Source organism: Eschrichtius robustus, chromosome 12, assembly GCF_028021215.1.
Source record: "Eschrichtius robustus isolate mEscRob2 chromosome 12, mEscRob2.pri, whole genome shotgun sequence".
Classification (NCBI taxonomy): domain Eukaryota; kingdom Metazoa; phylum Chordata; class Mammalia; order Artiodactyla; family Eschrichtiidae; genus Eschrichtius; species Eschrichtius robustus.
The window spans coordinates 83,329,295-83,349,855 of NC_090835.1; the positions used below are offsets into that span (position 1 = coordinate 83,329,295).

General features: G+C 39.0%; 1 protein-coding gene across 2 annotated transcripts in view; it reads left to right on the forward strand.

Annotated features, from left to right (window-relative positions):
• The window catches only part of EFHC1 (EF-hand domain containing 1), a 62,155-nt gene that overhangs the window by 14,101 nt on the left and 27,493 nt on the right, over window positions 1–20,561 (forward strand). For both annotated transcript variants that reach the window (XM_068557572.1, XM_068557573.1), the window contains 4 exons: window positions 2,288–2,575; window positions 7,007–7,156; window positions 8,309–8,501; window positions 17,140–17,360. In XM_068557572.1, coding sequence (XP_068413673.1) covers window positions 2,288–2,575; window positions 7,007–7,156; window positions 8,309–8,501; window positions 17,140–17,360 — 852 coding nt within the window. The remainder of the gene's footprint in view (window positions 1–2,287; window positions 2,576–7,006; window positions 7,157–8,308; window positions 8,502–17,139; window positions 17,361–20,561) is intronic.

Sequence of the window (20,561 nt, forward strand, 5' to 3'; positions counted from 1 at the left end):
GGGAGCAGCTGTAAATACGGATGAAGTTTCACTTGCCCGCCAGCCACTCATGTCCTGCTGTGTGGCCCGTGGGTTGGGGACCCCTGCTTTACACAGTGAATTGTGTCCTGAATTCTACGTGTAACTGCCTATCTGACATCTCCTCTTGAATGTTCAATGGATATCTGAAACTAAACGTGTTCAAAACCGAATGCCTAATTTTGTTCCCACACCCCCCAAACCTGCTCCACTGCATTCTGCTCCGTATCAGGTTGATAGCAGTTCCATTTTCTCGGTTGCTCAGGTCAGAATGTTGAGTCATCCTGATTCTCCTCTAATACTGACTTCTTTCCCAAAACCCAGCCCTGCATCTCAGGTTGCCTCCTGCCACAGTAACTGTGCGTGCTGAATTCAGGAAGTCTAAAATCCAGCTCACCGTCTGTGCTACAGAGTTGTCTTCTCAGGTAAATCTGTGTAAGCCTGTGGCTCAGGTACAGACCATTTCGTACGTGAATTACTGATCATGTCCTCTTTCAATTCTTTGCAACTGTTGTAAAATGTTACTTTAAAAGGATCTTTGTCTTTTGCTTTTACCATATGATTTTTCTCCTTTAAACATTCCATTACATTCATCCATCCCATCTTTTTATTATGAGTTTTAAGGTCTTGACTCCATTATATTCATATTTCTCCTATGCAACTGCCCGTTCTCTTTTGCTTTTTATCTTGTTCTTCCACAGCAGACATTATACATTATCTCATCTTCCCATCCATTGAACCATAATTGTCTTCACTAAAGAGTCTCCTTGGTTTGTTCCTCTTACTCTAGTAGAGGTTTGGGTTAACACTCTTGCCTCCCTGAAGCATCTTTCTAATACGTTCTTGCCCTGAAAAGAAGTATTAAAAATAGAATTATAGAAATTTTTAAATCCCAACGCATGTCAACATAAGCTTTTTTTTTTTTTTTTGGCCACGCCACACCGCTTGTGGGATCTTAGTGCCCAGACCAGGGCTCGAACCGGCGTCCTTGTCAGTGAAAGTGCAGAGTCCTAACCACTGGACCACCAGGGAATTCCCAACATAAGCTTTTTATATTATTTTAAAATGTTTTTTCAAATGTACAGTAGATGTGTCATTTTGACTTTACACTGTTGCTGATGCTCCCAGAGGACCTAGGATTTGCTTCGTCTAGGATAGATGTTTCTGAGCGCAATGAGGGTATTGACACGCCACCCAAGAGTCTATGGTGGATTGTTGATTTGAGAGTCATTCATATAAAGTCTCTAAGAATGAATATGTCATTAATGTGCATTTACAAGGGACTGCACTCCTAAAGAAATGGACTGGAGACTTCATTTTCATTTTGAAACCAAAAGTCATAGTCTCTTATTCTTTCCAGAAATTCTAAGAGGAATTTTTGACATTGAAGTAAAGCTAGTAGAGTTAAGTAAGGTCTTTAAGCCATCTTGTCAAGGAACATGTTAATAAACAGTCTACATGTAGTTTGAGTATTTAGAGCAGAGGTCAGCAAGCTTTTTCTGTGAAGAACCAAATAATAAATATTTTGGGCTTTGCAGCTGTCTTTGTCTGCTTGAGCTGCCGTAATAAAATACAGACAGACAGGTGACTTAAACAATAGAAATTAATTTTCTCACAGTTCTGGAGGCTTCAAGTCCAAGATCAGGACTCCTGCTGATTTGGTTTCTGGTGAAGGCTCTCTTCCTGGCCTCCAGAGAGATGCCTTCTTGCTGTGTCCTCATGTGGCCATTCCTCAGTGCCTGTGGGCTAAGAGAGGGGAGAGCTCTCTTCCTCTTCTTACAAAGCCACTGGTTCTGTTGGATTAGGGCCCCACCCTTAGGGCTCATTTAATCCGAATTACCTCCTAAAGACCCTATTTCCAAATACAGTCACGTTGGGGGTTAGGGTTCCAACATATGAGTATTGTGGGGGTGGGAGACAGTTCAGTCCATAGCAGCAGCCCAGCTACTCAGCTCTGCCCTCGTAATGGGAAAGCAACCATTAGCAATTACGTGTTAACTATTTCGTATAGTTTCCATGTGTTTTGAAATTTTATTCTTCTTTTGATTTTTCAACCATTTAAATATGAAAACATTCTTAGCTTGCAGGTTATACAAAAACAGGTGGCAGGGGTAGGTTTGTCCCATGATCGTAGTTTGGCAACCCTTGACTTAGAAGATGGGAGTGATGAGTATTCGAATCTCCCTGAGTGGTTCTCGGCACAGGAAGGTACTTGGTATTTTTGGATGAGACACTAATGCACCATTTTTCCTTCCCTTTTGTATTACAGGTGCTGAAATTTGATGCCTATTTCCAAGAAGATGTTCCTCTGTCAACTGAGGAACGTTACAGGATCCGCCGAGTGAACATTTACTACTATCTGGAAGATGACAGCATGTCTGTCATAGAGCCCGTTGTGGAAAACTCCGGGATCCCTCAAGGCAAGTTAATCAAACGACAGCGCCTAGCCAAGAATGACCGGGGAGACCATTACCATTGGAAAGACCTAAACCGAGGAATAAACATCACAATTTATGGCAGAACTTTCCGCATTGTTGACTGCGACAAGTTCACGCAGGTATAGTATATGTTTTTGGAAGCTGTGGTGCTGAGGCATTATTCTAATCTACGCAAGGATACATGTCACTTGTTAGGGTAAGAGGAGGGCACTGATCATCTGTCCTGAGTGGATTATCGTGGAGGTTAATTTGGCATTTGTTTGTGTCCTATGTGCCATCACTATGTAGTGACATCTTTTTTTCCAAAATGATATTGCTGCATATCCATTCAAATAAAGTTAAATTCCCTTCACAGCTGAATTATTTGATAAGAAATCAGTTCACATGCCAGTTCAGATAGAGAATAGGGGAGCTAGTTCCCTTGATGGGGTAGAAATATGGAAGAGGCATTGAGGAATTTAGCTGAAGTTTGGGTTTACAAAAATAGCACTACCACTGTTAACAGATATGAGCCTAAAATTTTTTGTACAATTTGTATTTTTTCCATAACTCATACTTGCTTTGTTCTAGGGAAACTTGCTACCTAAAGAATTCCTGGAATAAAAGCATTTTTAAAGGAAAACACTTTTTTATAGTGAGAAAAATCCTCCATTTCTCTATTTCGTAAATATGGATTTTCTTGATAGCTTAATCGTAGAGAGAGAAAGAAGCGCGCGCGCGAGAGAGAGCGCTTTCTTTAGCACAAAGTGTAGGTATTAGGAAATCAATTCCAAATTTGTTTCACTTAAAACAAATTTTAGTAGCAAAGGTATAGTTCCTGAATTTTTTATGCCTTTAATCCCATGTGACCTAATGCCAAATGTGATTAATTTTTACCATGCACTGAGCTCCTGTGAGTTCACTCATTTATTTTCTTCATTTAGTAATCTATTTAGCAAATGCTTACTGAGTGCCTGCTGTGTGCCAGGCACTGTTCTAGGTGCCAGGTATAAGTATTTGCCCTTATGGAGGTTATTACATTCTGGTTGGAGGAGACAAATAACAAGCAAACAAATGTATAATATGTCAGATGCTGCTAAGAGCTATGGAAAAAACTAAAGAGAGTAAAGGAGATGGGAGTTGGAGGGGGCACGATATGTAAAGGCTGGTCAGGGAAGGCCTCACTGATGAGATGGTGCAGGGACAGGACCTCAGGGCAGTGAGGGAAGGAGCCATGGCATCCGTGTCGCCCCAGAGCTGCCGAGAAAACCGTATAGAAGGTGGAGGTGCCAGACCATCTTTGAGATATTGTCCCCTTCAAATGTGTTTTGATCTCTCATTTTTTAGGTTTTTGACGTTCTTTTTATCATAGGCAGTTCCAGAATTGTGCCGACAGTGAAAAATTATGAAATGTATAAATTTAAGGTATTACAATTGTTTTTACAATTGTGTCTTTACAGACAGTTTGAACATTTGCAAGTTGATCACTGAGCCATTGATCTAAGCCAGTTACAGTCAGTTCTCATTATTAATGGTAGTTATGTTCACTGCAGTCGCCACAAACACTGAATTAGCAAATACTGAACCATTGCTCCTAAGAGAAATACAGAGTTAGGTTCCTACAAGCCTCTGGTCAAAACGTTACCTTGTTCTGTGTGTTCTTTCTGTTTACAGATGCCATATTTAAAATATATTGTTGATTCATTAACATTGAGGTCATGGCCAATAGCACTGTAAGTCATGCCTGAATGAAGCTTAGCTGACACTTGTATTTTTTCCTTAAGATACATCACAGCTGCCTTTTTTTCTGTGGTAAAATGTACATAACCTGAAATTTAGCACTTTAACCATGTTTAGATGTACAGTTTAGTGGCACTGAGTACATATCACAGTCTTCTTGTACTGAGAACAGAAAACAGCACTGCTCTTTGGGGGCTATTTCAGACAGCAAAATCACCAACAGAAAGCACGTAAGTGAGAAAAAGTGGCTCCAAATAGACCATGAAAAGGACACTTTTCCACCAGGAAAGCTGAAAACAAGAAGGCAGAACTTCATGTTGTTCAGCCTCAGCTGGCAACTCAGAATTTTCACTGCTCCGTGCACAGCTGTAAAGGACCACAAAAGCGCCACGAGGGTTGATTACAAATAAGTTTTAGCAAGTGGACAAATTTGTAAATACAGAAATTTGTGAATAATGGGGATCAGCTGTATTTTAATTACTAATGATAGACAAGAGCTGAGTATTTCAGGCACTGATGATTAGATTGAATTATGTTTTCAATAATTGATCTGTTAGGTTACAAGTTGGCTTCTATAACAGTTTGAGATTTGTTCACATCTTATCTAATTTGATGGTTTTCACTACAGCTGGACCTGTGAGTGGATAAGGAAGAGACTGGCTTTATAGTGTGATTTGGACAAGGAACCACCTCCATTCACACATATCATCATCACCATCCCTTCTCACCCCCTCCTCATGGCTCCACATAAATGGTCCTAGAGACAGAATGAACTGAACACGTTAAAAAATAAAGCTTCAGAACTCAGAGAGCTAGAATTTATTATCTCCACTAAAGTATTATCGCTGGTGTCACAGATGTGAATCCTACTCCACAGATACAGGTGCACAAGAAATGTTATTTTGTTTTTTAAAAGTAACTTAAGACCTAATTGAGCCCCAGTCCAACTGGCCTGGTGTTTCTGTTCGCCCTCAGCTTTGCCAAAGATTCTAAACCCGAAGAATAGCAAGTAAGCAGCAGCACTCCCAGACCCAAAGGGGTCATCTGTGCAGGGTTCCTAGGTTGTCCAGTGACCAAGGGCACCTCCCTGAAGCTTGGTGCTGAGTAAGAGACTGGGCTCTGAACACCTGTGCTGACTGGCTGCACCTGTGCTCCGAGCGTCCCTGCAGAGACCTGGGGAGTCTTGCTCTTCTAAGGCCCACCAACCTGTGTCTGCTTTCCAGTCTGGGGGAATCTCCCCCTTTTCTGTCTTCTTGCCCTCAAAGACATTCCCTTCTCACCCCTCCTCCTGGGACACTTTAGAATAATCACTGCAAAGAGTTTAGGCTTTTTCTAAGAGACAGGAAGTACAGTCAACTTCAGGAAGCTTCTACATTCCTGCCGAAATCCCTAAAGTAAGGTTGACAAAGGGCCTGGTTATCAGTTGTAAGCAACAAAAAGGAGTAAAACACCCATTAAATTTCTCAATCAATAATCCTGCTACACTAGTAGACCATCTCAAGGGAGGGGAGAATTTTATTGTCATCTGCAGTTCAGTAGTTTTAATAGATGTTGAGATCATAATATTTTAATATTGAAAGGATATTGGAGGGACTTCCCTGGTGGCACAGTGGTTAGGAATCTGCCTGCCAACGCAGGGGACACGGGTTCGGGCCCTGGTCTGGGAAGATCCCACATGCCACAGAGCATCTAAGCCTGTGTGCCCAGGCTACTGAGCCTGCGCTTTAGAACCCGTGAGCCGCAACTACTGAAGCCCGTGCACCTAGAGCCTGTGCTCCACAACAAGAGAAGCCACTGCGGTGAGAAGCCCGTGCACCACAATGAAGAGTAACCCCCGCTCGTCACAACTAGAGAAAGCCCGCATGCAGCAATGAAGACCCAACACAGCCAAAAAAATAATAATTTTTTAAAAAGAAAGGATATTGGAGACTGCCTAATAAAACTTTAAATACTAAGATGATAAGCTAGTTAGCAGAGCTGATACTAGAACCCATGTATTTTGGCCCTGAGTTCTGTATATTTTCTACTGAATTGTCCAAAAGCAAACCACACAATTCCCAAAAGAAACCCAGATTTCAGATTAATTTCCAGTTCCAGAATGTAAACAGATCCCAGGAAATTGTTCTTTTCTGATCAACAAAAAAGATAGTTTATTGTGCTTTTAAGAAGAATCGTCAAGTTGTATTAAAATATATAGTGACTTAAAATATTTTATTTACTCATAATTAGCAAAGTAAAATTCAATGATCACATCAAGTTCAGATGCTTTCACTTTTTTTTAGTGAGATTTGAGCACTTGATTCATCTTTCCTATTTAGCTGAAATATTTTTTGGTCTAAAATAACCAGTGGGTATGCTTTCTTTTCTTTTTTTTGTGGGAAGTACTTAATCATATATTTGTTTTAAATGAGATGGAAAGCTGGGGATTTGATTTCAGCTTAACTTTGCCATTGTGCAGCTTGCCCCCATACCTGATACGAATTACATATTGTTCCGACTATGGTTAGGTTCCCGATGTATGTATGTAAGCAGTTCTAGTACTTCCTCTGTTCCTGGGCACCTACTTAAATCTAATTGATCGGAATTCATATTTGAAGCCAGTTACCTTACCATCATGTCTTCCATTTATACTTAAGGTAATTATCAATTATTATCTGCATTATAGAACTGGGTCAATCAAAGGCTTAGTACTGCTAAGACATGCTCAAGCTGCAAACTAATGGTTAAGGTGGGCAGTAGCTTAGAAATTCTTATTATACTTATAGCATCACTTAATATTTACTTTGAGAAGCTTCAAGAAAGATAATCATTATTAATTTTGAATTATGTAGGTATTTTTGGAAAGTCAAGGAATTGAACTAAATCCACCAGAGAAGATGGCTCTCGATCCTTACACTGAACTCCGGAAACAGCCTCTTCGTAAGTATGTGACTCCAACAGACTTTGATCAACTCAAGCAGTTTCTCACCTTTGACAAACAAGTAAGTGACCTGGTAGGTTTACTTGTTTCCAAATGCAGCACTGCTTATTAGCAAGTTATTTTGGTAGATGTATATTTTGAAACATCTGTAATTTAACTGGTCAGATACAGTGCTATCTTTCTGGGGTTAGAGGTACAGGAATGCCTAAGTTTCATATCAGAGATTCAAAGATGATTGTGGAGTTAAGTCTTGTGGGCTCCACCAAACTTTTAAATCTTAAAGCAATTCCTGAGCAACATCTGCTCCCTGCTTTATACTTCTAACCACCTGCTTCTTTTCTCAAATATGAATTAATGTCAAAGAATCCTTTGGGAAACCTTAAATGAATTATTGGGATATTTCAAAGCTATTGCATATATGTAGGTTTCTAGTTTTAAACTAGTAATTTCACAGCATTCCCATTGCAGATGATTCCTTGTTCAATTTTATATTGATGTGTGAGTACATAATGTTCTGGGTATTTTCCAGCTCTGTTCCAACCTTCCTATCTTCCCCTTGTGGGCTGGTGTATTTGAGTCTTCTCCTTTACTGTACTAAAGGGAAAGAGAAAACAGAGAGATCACCCTCAGTGTTTCTTTGCTGCTTTTTTCTCTCAGACATGTAATTCCTTTTAGTTCAGAAAATTTTACCTAGCACTAGCAAGGTCTTTTAAGGACATTCTTTATATCAGTCATATGTCTGTCATTATTTTGTATTTAAAGATTGTGTTGTTGATACTGTTACTAGAAGGAACAGTTGAAAGAACTAAAAAAAAAATGATTAATAAATGAAAATTCTTTCCATACTAATTATATACAAACCATTCACATGTACCTTTATTAATACGCATAAAGCACTGAACAAAGGACCCACTGCTCTTTCAATTCAGCTTCTCTTTCACTGACTAATATTTTGGATCAAAATGAATCATTCTTTCTCAGCACAAGCTTATAAGACTATTATTTAATACTTTCCAGCTGTTGACATCTGGTATATGATTTCAGATGTTTTTATATCTTTGGTGAATACTTTGTTTTTAACCATCTGAGATTATGTCATAGTCTTTCTGGTTAATCTTTTCATCATTGTCTGATACAGAAATGCCAAAGTAGCTAAGTTAAACTCTCCACCTGTAGAATTTTTAGTTAAGTCACTGCTTTGGGTTCCTCAAAGGTTCTTCGATTCTATGCGATCTGGGATGATACAGACAGCATGTTTGGTGAATGTTGGACCTACATCATTCATTACTATCTTATGGATGATACAGTGGAAATTCGAGAGGTCCACGAACGGAATGATGGGCGAGATCCCTTCCCACTCCTCATGAGCCGCCAGCGCATGCCCAAGGTTTTGGTGGAGAATGCAAGTATGTGTGATTCAGTTTATCCTCTGTTAATTGGGACCTTTCCTGGATCTCAAAGGAGTTAATCAGTGTGGTCATTCCCTTTACACTTGGGAGGTGCTTGCTGTGTTCTCATAGGTACTCAAAAAGCGGCTTTCCCATAACTTCCCTCCTTTACTGGCCCCTCGATCCAAGCTTGTATCTCAAATGGTCTGGCAGAGATGACTGATACCAAGATCAAGGGAACAAAACCAAAACAGCAGTGGAAGATTTGTTTAAAGTGTGGAAGAGCAAGGCTTCTGAGCTGAAGCAATTTCATGTCAGATTTTTAATGCATTTCTAAAACAAGCTTGTTTTCATTCAGAGATACAGCGTACCATTTCCTTATGTGCTTTTCAGACTTTGCTTCTCACCTCAACCACTTCCTAATCAGGAAGTTTCTATGTGGGATAACTTCAGATGGGAAAAGGCATGTCTGTGGTTCATAAAGGTGGATCCCCATTGTATCAACCCCTTGGTCTTTCTTTGCTGGTATTAAATAACCTTATCAATTGGAGTGTGAGAATGCAAACAAAATGCAGCTGAGACAGGCTGTCTGTCACTACTTCTCTGGAATAAGTAGATTTGCTTTAGTTATTGACTTAATAGTTTAAGAATTTTCTCTTACAAGAGTGTCATCTTGGTCACATGTAATGACCAATGTTTGGATGGCTGACAGAACTCTGTAATAAAAATACTTTGTTTTTTTGGGTTTTTTTTTTTAACTCTATTTTTTGGAACTAAGAGATAAGAAATTCCAGGTATTGAGCAAGAGATTTGGCTTAGAGGTTATAAACAAATTGGCAGTCTGAAAGCTAAATCCAACCTACCCACGTGTATTGCTTGGTCTGCAGAGTGTTTTTTAAAAATGCAGAGTTATTTGGGGGCAAGGAGGTGGAGTTTTCGATCACTGGGAGAGTAGATAATCAGAATGTGGTGAAGGTATATCTTGATAAATATGTAATAGTTAGAAGCAAAATGTACAAGAAAGCAAATGGATGCATCTTAAATGCATAGTGCTGTGTAGAAAAAAAGTAAAAGGAGATGTATAACGCAATACCATTTACATGAAGTAAAATGCACACAAAACAGTGTAAATATGCATATAATCAGAAAGCTGCTCATTAGCATGGTTGCATATGAGGCAGAGGAGAATGAGATTGGGGAAAAGGATAAAAGGGAGTAAAAATTGTCATCATTTTCAAATTAAGAGACTTAACATTAAACACCTCTTTTTTTGAAATGAGAATAATTGCTAACACAGTTTACATTCTCAAATAGCGATAACTGGATCCATGCCCTAGTTCAACTTAGTCCGGCTGCTGCCTGCCGTGTTTCTTCTACTTAACTCCCATAGAACCCTCTTAGAGTTCTGTGACACTGGGACTAATATACTAATTTTGGCCTTCCAGAATGCTTAAATGAGCCTGCAATGCCTGCCATCTGGAGCTGACAAACGTCAGAGTTATGATTAAGAAGAAGAATGGGGATGTATTCAGGGTGGCATGAAAAAAGTGTCACTAAATCTCTTGAACTCTCAGGTTCCATGTTTGTGTCTGCCTTATCAGTGTGCCTTACCATTATGGCCTATGTTTAGACTTTTCAATATGTAATCATCCTCATCTATAACTTCCCAAATTTTAACAATTTTCAGCAGGGGTAGATGGAAAGGCAGCCTGGTGACCTATGTAGGGTCCTTTGAAAAGGTAGGACACATATCTTTTTGTGAAAGTTATTGTTAGTCTTGCAGACAGAAAAGGCTAAGCTTCCATCAGCTAAATAATTCCTTTAACTGGAACCACGGTGTTAAAGTGTCTGACTGACTCCCAGGGGCATTAATCCAATGGATAATTTTTATTGAATTCAGTTAAACAAGAGTTAAATATCTGCTATGGGAACTACGTCATGTGCTAAGTGCTGTGCTATGGAGAATAAGATGAAAATGTAACTCCCAGACCTAGAATCCCTGCCCTTCAGTCACTTCTAGCGGCTGGGGAGACAAGTCATATAAATACTCAAAGTGCTTAAACGGTAACACAGGTGCTCCAGATTATCTGCATGCTAACCAGTTATGTCATGTAGACAAAGCTCAGAAGAAGAGGTGTGAGCTAGAAAGACTAAAGGCTTTGCGGGAGAGCTGGGAGTGGACCTAAACAATGGACCCTTACTAGGAAAAATCTAATGTATAGAAAGAAAATGATTCCAGAAGTAAGATCTGAGATATAAGAAGTGATAAATAAAGAAAATGGTAAAATGTAGGTAAATCTAAATAAACATTGACTATACAAACTAAAGGAACAATGTTAAATTTGAGGGGCTTAAAAAATATCAAGGTAAAATTAAAATATATTACAGTAATGATATTGGAGCAGTGATAGGATTAAAAAACAACAAATTTTGAAAAATGTTTGGGTATTTTTATGGATTATTTATTTTTATTGAAATAGAATTAACTTACAATGCTATATTAGTTTCAGGTGTACAACACAGTGATCTGATCCTTTTATACATTACAAAATGATCACCAGGATAATTCTAGTTATCATCTGTCACCACACAAAGTTATTACAGTATTATTATTATTATCGTTATTTTCAGTGTTCCCCTGACAACTCTAATGCATAGCCAGGCTTTTTTTTTTTTTTTTTTTTTTTTTAATATTTATTTATTTATTTGGTTGTGGCCGGGTCTTAGTTGTGGCACATGTGCTCCTTAGTGGTGGCTGGTGGGCTTCTTATTTGTGGCTCACAGGCTCCTTAGTTGCTGCTTGCAGGCTCCTTAGTTGCCGCTCACTGGCTGCTTAGTTGCGGCATGTGGGCTCTTTAGTTGCGGCTTGCCAGCTCCTTGGTTGTGGTGTGCATGTGGGATCTAGTTCCCTGACCAGGGATCAAACCTGGGCCCCCTGCATTGAGAGCATGGCATCTTAACCACTGCGCCACCATGGAAGTCCCTACAGTACTATTGACTATATTCCCTATGCTGTACATTACACCCCCATGACTTATTTATTTTACAACTAAAGTTTGTACCTCTTAGTTTCCCTCATCAATTACACTCATCGTCTTACCCCACTCCCCTCTGAGAACCACCAGTTAGTTCTCTGTATCTATGAGTCTGTTTCTGTTTCGTTATGTTTATTCTTTTGTTTTACTTTTTTAGATTCCACATACAAGTGAAATGCAGTATTTGTCTTTCTCTGTCTGACTTATTTCACTTAGCATAATACCCTTTAGGTCCATGTTGTCAAAAATGGCAAGATTTCATTCTTTTTTATCGTTGAGTAATATTGTGTGTGTGTGTGTGTGTGTGTATACAGCACTTTCTCATTATCCATTCATCTATCCATGGACATTTAGATTGCTTCCATATCTTGGCTATTGTAAATAATGCTGTAGTGAACAGAGGGGTGCATAAATCTTTTTGAATTAGTGTTTTTTTTTTTCCCAGAAAAATACCCAGAAATGGAATTGGTGGATCACATGACAGTTCTGTTTTTAATTTTTTGAGGAATCTCCACACTTTTTTCCATAGTAGCTGCACTAATTTACATTCCCACCAACAGTGCACAAGGGTTCCCTTTCCTCCACATCCTCGCCAACATTTGTTATTTGTTGTCATCTTGATAATAGCCATTCTGAGAGGTGTGATGTGATATCTCATTGTGGGTTTGATTTGTGTTTCTCTGGTGATTAGCGATGTTGAGCATCTTTTCATGTGCCTGTTGGCCATCTGTATGTTTTCTTTGGAAAAATGTCTATTCAAGCCCTCAACCCATTTTTTTAATCAGGTGGGTTTTTTGTTTGATGTCGAGTTGTATGAGTTCTTTCTATATTTTGGATATTAAACCCCTTATCAGATGTATTATTTGCAAATAGCTTCTCCCATTCAGTAGGCTGCCTTTTTGTTTGGTTCCTAGTTTCCTTCACTGTGCAAAAGCTTTTTAGTTTTTTGTAGTCCCATTGGTTTATTTTTGCTTTTGTTTCCCTTGCCTGAGGAGACATATCCCAAAAAAAAATGTTGCTAAGACTGATGTCAAAGAATGTACTGCTTATGTATTCTAATAGAAGTTTTATGGTTTCAATTCTTACATTTAAATTTTAATTCTGTTTTGAGTTAATTTTTGTATATGGTGTGAGTAAGTAGTCCAGTTTGATTCTTTTAACGTGTGGCTGTCCAGTCTTCTCCACACCACTTATTGAAGAGTCTGTCTTTTCCCCATTGTGTATGCTTGCCTGATTTGTCATAGAGTGATTGACCATATAAGTGTGGGTTTATTTCTGGGCTCTTTGTTCTGTTCCATTGATCTATGTGATCTATGTGCCAGTACCATACTGTTTTGATTATTGTAGGATTATAGTATAGTTGGAAATTAGTGAGCATGGTACCTCCAGTTTTGTTTTTCTTTCTCAAGATTGTTTTGGCTATTCAGAGCCTTATGTGTTTCCATACAAATTTTAGAATTATTTGTTCTAGTTCTGTGGAAAATGCCATTGGTATTTTGATAGGGACTGCATTGAATCTGTAGACTACCTTAGGTAATATGTTTATTTTAACAATATTAATTCTTCCAATCCATGAGCACAGTGTATCTTTCCATTTGTTTGTGTTGTCTTCAGTTTCTTTCATCAGTCTTAACAGTTTTCTGAGTAAAAGTATTTTACCTCCTTGGTTAGATTTATTTCTAGGTATTTTATTCTTTTTGATGCAGTTGTAAATGGATTTGTTTTCTCTTTCTGTTCTTTGTTAGCGTATAGAATTGCAACAGATTTCTGTATATTTTGTATCTTATGGCTTTACTGAATTCATTTATTAGTTCTAAGTTTTATTGTGGCACCTTTAGGATTTTATATATATAGTATCATATCATCTGCAAACAGTAGCAGTTTTACTTTTTCCTTTCCAATTTGGATTCCTTTTATTTCTTTTTCTTGTCTGATCGCTATGGCTAAGACTTCCAATACTACGGTGAATAAAATTGGAGTGAGTGGTCTTCCTTCTCTTGTTTCTAGTCTTCGACAAAATGCTTTCAGCTTTTTACTGTTGAGTGTGAAGTTAGCTCTGGGTTCGTCATGTATGGCCTTTATTAAGTTGAGGAAAGTTCCCTCTCTGCCCACTTTGTTGAGAGCTTTTATCATACATGGATGCTGAATTTCACCAAAAGCTTTTTTTGCACCTATTGAGGTGATCATATGATTTTTATTCTTCAATTTGTTAATCACATTGATTGATTTGTGGGTTTTGAACCATCCTTGCACCCCTGGGATAAATCCCACTTGATCATATTGTATTATGCTTTTAACACAGTGTTGTATCCTGTTTGCTAATATTTTTTGAGGGTTTTTGAATCTATGTTCATCAGTGATATTGGCCTACAATTTTCTTTTTTTGTGGTGCCTTTGTCTGGTTTTGGTATCAAGGTGATGCTGGCCTCATGGAATGAGTTCAGAAGCATTTCTCCTCCTTCAATTTTTTGGAATACTTTAGAAGGTTAGGTGTTAACTCTGCTTTAAATGTTTAATAGAATTCACCTGTGAAGCCCTCTGGTCCTAGACTTTTGTTTCTTGGGGGTATTTGATTACTGATTCAATTTCATTACTAATAATCAGTCTATTCATATTTTCTATATCCTCTTGATTCAGTCTTAGGAGATTGTGTGTTTTTAGGAATTTATCCATTTCTTCTAGGTCGTCCATTTTGCTGACGTGTAATTGTTTGTACTAATCTCTTATGATTCTTTGTATTCCTGTGGAGTTGGTTGTAACTTCTCTTTCATTTTTGATTTTATTTATTTGGATCCTCTCTCATTTTTTACTTAATGAATCTGGCTAAAGGTTTATAATTTTGTTTATCTTTTCAAAGAAACACCTCTTAGTTTCATTGATCTTTTCTGTTGTTTTTTTTAGTCTCTATTTCATTTATTTCCTCTCTGATCTTTATTATTTCTTTCCTTCTACTCACTTTGGATTCTGCTTATTCTTCTTTTTCTACTTCCTTTAGGTGTAAGGTTAGATTGAGATTTTTTATTTCCTGAAGTAGGCTTATATTGCTATACACTTTCCTCTTAGAACTGCTTTTGCTGTGTCCCATAGCATTTTGTATCATTGTGTTTCCGTTTTCATTTGTCTCCAGGTATTTTTTATTTCCTCTTTGATTTCTTCAGTGACTGATTGGTTGTTTAGTACTATATTGTTTAGCCTCCACACATTTGGGTTTCTTACAGTGTTTTTTTCTTTTTTTTATTGAAGTATAGTTGACAATGTTGTCTTAATTTCTATACAGCAAAGTGGTTCAGTTATATGTATATATACATATATATACACACACACACATTCTTTTTATATTCTTTTCCATTATGGTTTATCACAGGATGTTGAATATTGTTCCCTGTGCTATACAGTAGAAACTTGTTATTTATCCATTCTACATATCGTAGTTTACATCTGCTAACCCCAAACTCCGAATCCATCCCTCCCCCACCCCACCCCTGGCAACCACAAGTCTGTTCTCTGTCTGTGAGTCTGTTTCTGTTTTGTAGATAGGTTTATTTGTGTCATATTTTAGAGTCCACATATAAGTGATATCGTATGATATTTGTCTTTCTCCTTCTGACTTCATTAATAAGATAATCTCAAGGTCTACAGTTGTTTTTTTTTTCCTTGTAGTTGATTTCTAGTTTCATGGTGTTGTGGTTGGAGAAGATGCTTCATATGATTTCAGTCTTCTTAAATTTACTGAGACTTGATTTGTGGCCTAGCATGTGAACTGTCCTGGAGAATGTTCCATGTGCACTTGAAAAGAATGTATTCTGCTGCTTTGGGATGGAATGTTCTATATATTTTTATTAAGTTCATCTGGTCTAATGTCATTTAAGGCCAGTGTTTCCTTTTTGATCTTCTGTCTGGATGATCTGTCCTTTGATGAAACTGAAGTGTTAAAGTCCCCTTCTATTATTGTGTTACCATCAGTTTCTCCTTTTGTTTGTTAATATTTGCCTTATGTACTTAGGTGCTTCTGTGTTGGCTGTATATATATATATATCTTTTTGGATTGATCCCTTTATCATTATGTAATGCCCTTTTTTGTCTCTTTCTACAGCCTTTGTTTTAAAGTCTACTTGGTGTGATATAAATATCGGTACCCCAGCTTTCTTTTCATTTTCATTTGCATGGAATACCCTTTCTCATCCTCTCACTTTCAGTCTGTCTGTCTTAGGTCTGAAGTGAGTCTCTTGTAGGCAGCATGTAGATGGATCTTGTTTTTTTATTCATTTAGCCCCTCCATGTCTTTTGATTGGAGCATTTAGTCCACTTACATTTAAAGTAATAATTATTGGGGAATTCTCTGGCAGTCCAGTGGCTGGGACTTTGTGTTTTCACTGTCAAGGGCCTGGGTTTGTTCCCTGATCAGGGAACTGGGATCCTACAAGCCACATGGCGTGGCCAAAAAAAAAAAAAAAAAAAAAAAAACAACAATGCCACAGAGTCATGAGCTGTGTCCTCCACTGCCCATCACTTCCTGGGGTAACTCAGAGAGCTCTAGTAGGGTTGGGCACTAGACACTGGGAGAAGGAACCCTTGGTCTATAGGGCGTTTAAGATGCATGATTGGGAAGCAGCCAACCCTTTTCTTTTGGCAAATCAAGGACTGGAGTGTTAGGTTTTCTGAATGCTGTAGCAGAACCTTAGCCTCCTTCCTTATTTTCTTAGCAATTATCAGTTAGGATAGTACCAACCCCCCTCTTATGCCCCCTGTCATCAGAGTTCTGGGGCCAAGCTTTGTGGTTCCAGCTACAAAGTGTGGCACCTTACTAGAACTGACTGATGATCTTATGGTTTCCATGGAGGCCAAGCTGCAGGGAATCAGTCTTAAACAGTCAACACCTAGTTTTCATAAGAGAGTGTGACAAATTAGATTTATTCCAAAAATGGAAGGTTGATTCTACGTTTGAAAATCTGTTGATTTCCCAGATGAACGGATTACCGGAACCATCGTGCTGACTGTCCCTCCTGTGCCTCTTGGCACAGGACTAGATCAGACTGCCCTCATAGCAGTGACCACAATTGAAATGAAACCATGTTTTGTGTGTTTAGAGTCTGTGGCCCCGAAAAGAATGTTTTCTCCATCAAGGCAGGAATTTTATCCATACTGTTAATTGTTATAATCTCTGTATTCAGCAGTGCACCTGGTACACGGTATATGTGGTCACTAATAATTTGTTAGATGAACGGATAAATGGGTGGGTGGTTGAAGTAAATGACTTGGCCCCCCCCGCTCTAGATCCAATACTCTGTCTTTATAGAAGGACATTTATTCTTTTCTCTTGTAATGATTCCTTCTAAGCGTTAATTCTACTAGATTGGTGACCTCTAGGGATAGTTCAAGCCGAATATGGGAGAGAGACTTTACAGAAACAGTCTGGGCTATTATTTATGTGTCCTGTTCGCAGATGGAAATACTCAGCCCTGTGTTCTGCCGGGAGTGTGGAGGAGCCCCTGACCCTCGGTCAGAGCTGAAGCCTGCACTCCCTCTGGTTCTCAGGAATGCCTGGCTGCTGGCTGCTGTGTGTCAGTCTTTCTTCCCATCCTCATTCCTTTTTCTTTCCTCTCCCTGCTGTCTTTTGTTAGAGAACTTCCCTCGGTGTGTGCTGGAAATCTCAGACAAGGAGGTGTTGGAATGGTATACTGCCAAAGACTTCATTGTTGGGAAGCCACTCACTATACTTGGGAGAACTTTCTTCATTTATGATTGTGATCCATTTACTCGGCAGTATTACAAAGAAAAATTTGGAATCTCCGATTTACCACGCATTGATGTGAGCAAGAAGGAGCCACCTCCTGTGAAACAGGTAACAGGACACTGGTTCTGAGGTTAGAGAGAGAGTTCATCTTCTGATGCATTAATAGAAGTTTAAGGAAAGGGATAAAAAAGGCTCTTTTGTGAATACCCAATTTAAAAAAATGGACAAAGCATGTGAAATAGAGCAGTTCACAAAAGAAGAACTACAAATGGCTAATGAACATACGGAAAGACCCTCAATTGATAATCAAACAAAGAGAAATGAAAATAATGAGGTTTAGGATCTATTTGATTTAAAAAGACTCACAATATCCAGTGTTTGCCCTGGTGTGATGCAATAGGCATTTCATGTACTGTTAATAGGCGAACCAATGAGAAAAACTTTTCTGAAGGGCAGTCTGTCTCATTTTAACTTTTTCAAAATAAAATATCACGTATCTCTTGACCCAGAAAATCTGGTTTGGGGATTATAAATAGATATGTGTGAGGATGTGTAGTATAGCATTACTTATAATAAAGTGTAAGGACATTGGCAGAATAAATTATGGTATATCCATCCATATCATTAGAGGACTATAAGACTTGTTAAAAAAAGAGGGAGTCTATGCATATTAACATGAGAAAATGTCCATAACATTTTTAAGGGATTGTGAATACATGACATGGCACTATTTTTGTAGATTACTGTATACAACATCTGCTTATATTACTGAGGAAAAGACTGGAGGAATGTTTCCCCGGACTGTTAACAGTGGTTAGTTCACCGTGGGAAGGGGAGGGAGGGAGGGAAGTGGGAGATGACCAGGGAGCTTTCTTTCTATACTGTGTGGTTTTAATTTCGCTTTTTTTTTTTTTTTTTTTGGCCATGCCACGTGGCTTACGGGATCTTAGTTCCCTGACCAGGGCTTGAACCCATGTCCCCTGCAGTGGAAGCATGGAGTCCTAACCACTGGACCACCAGGGAGTTCCCTTAATTTCAGTTTTTATACCAAGCCTTGTGTTACTTTAATAATTTAAAAACTTTTTGATTAAAAAAAAGACATCTTTTAAAATTCCAGACCCCTAAGGCATTTCATTTTTTCTTGCCTATTTATCAAACCCTTTTACTTAAAAAGTGATTGAGAGCAAAACAAAAACTGATTCACTGAAGATGTTGGAAGATGGTGTTCTTTAATTGCAACATCGCTCTCCTTAAAATCACGCAAAACCCCAAAATTCAGTTCTGTGCACCTCAAAGTCCACTCTGAGAGTAAGTTCATGGTGTCTTTAATGCACCAAAATAGTAATTTAATAAACTTGAACCTTCAGAGTGGCTCAGCCACATATTTTAGGGTTTGAAATGACAATTGCATGTTTTCAAAATTACACATTACACAGCAGATTCAACAAGCATCTGAAGTATTAAGGCCCACAGTGTCGTAGACCAAAACACTGGTGCTCGTTGTACCTATTTGGGGCAGGAACAACTCAAACAACCTCTCTGTTGCCCATGTATAAGATAGTGTGTTAGCACCTGTGGCCCATCTTTATTTTGCCAGCGTGTGTATAAAATAATGTCCGTGGGCTCTTTTCTTTTTGAAAGACATGACTGGAAGGATGGAATGATTGAATTCCTCCAGCCTGGGCTCCTGCCTTCCGCGCATCTGCTGCCCATGCTGCTTGCACTTAGCCTCCAATTCTACTGAATTACAGGTGGTTCTGCATCCTGTTTTATTCCCCTGGACTTCGCTAATGCTCGTTCTCCTGCTTGAACCACTTCTCCATCATTTCTCTACACGGCTTTTTCTTACCTCTCACAACTCAGTGTAGGCTTTCTCTCTTCCAAGAAGGCTTCTCTGAAGTCCCAGGCAGGGCTCGCCCCCCATCGTCTGTGTTCCTGGGGTACTCTGTGCCTCCCTCCACTAGCACTTATCGTATTTAAACATCTGTTTATGAATTTTTCTATGAGACTAAGTTCCTTGACAGCAGGACCACTGCTCATCTTTGTGCTCCTAGCGCCTAACACAGTGCCTGGCAAATAGGAGGTATGTGGTGTGTTTCCTGGATAGACTGAAGAAGACTGCCTAGGCAGTATGTATTTGTTCCCCTCAAAGGCAAGTGATATCTTAGGCAAGGCTTTTAGAACCAACATCTCATAAAAACAGTTACAAAGAAGGATTTGGATTTTGGTGCTAGGCCTTCCTGGGACAGTAAAACTTCCAGAAGGGAGTGTGGGTGATGATAATGCCTCTTGCTGTCAGTTTTTCCTCTGATAGAGCTCCTTACCCATGAATGTGCTCATGGATTAAGAATTATAATAAAACCCATGTCCCTATGCCCCAGTTTTGGGGGCAGCATTTGATGCAGTCTACGGGAAAAATACCATGTGAACAGATCTAGATTTTGATCAACCAAACTACTCCACCACTTGAGTTTATAGATAAGTACTGTGTGAGATTGCAGTCCAGGCATCACAATGAAAAGTACAAGGGTGATCCTGTTAAATGTCAAACATTCTCATAAGGAGGAGTCTCGCGTAACCAGGAAGTAGGATGGGGAGGGCTTGTAGCACACTGGTGCACTTTTCCTAGTGGACGGCTTTGATCTGTCTTTTGAGCTGATAAAAGCTTTGAGTCCTAGAATAGCCCTGCTCTCCATCCTCATTACTATCACCTTTCCACCCCCCAAACTTGTCTTCTAAAGAAAGAAAGGGAGGGAAGACTTGGATAGAGAGCAGAGAGAACTGAAGAACCACTATAGATTTTGGTTTGTTTGTTTTGCCCTGTCTCAGTCACTCTGTATAATACAATGAATTCTCCATCCTTACATACGGCACATTAATTGTAGTGTTTGGTCAGTTTATTTTCTCTATAATAAATAATTCTGCTACAAATAAATCCTGTCTGCCTGTCCATGAAAGCCTTTGTTGGAAATGAGTAGGAAAGCTCCACTTACCAAACAGCAAATACCTTTTAGCTCTCCTCAATCATTACCTCTCAGTCATCTAAACTCTACACAATGTAGTTGGAACACAGGGATGAGAGCCGTAGCAGGTTCTAGAGGGACCAAGCCAGAGTCAAGCTGACGGGCAGGGACAGAAGTGGATATGCAGTGCATATATTTAATTTGAGAATCTCGATACCCAGGTCAGGCTGATCTGCCAGATCAGGAGTAAGTCCACATGGATCCAGAAGCCAGATGTGCTGGATCTCAGGCTGGATGCATCTGGAGACATGCTAGTAGGGAGGAGGAAGAAGCCAGGACCAGGAGA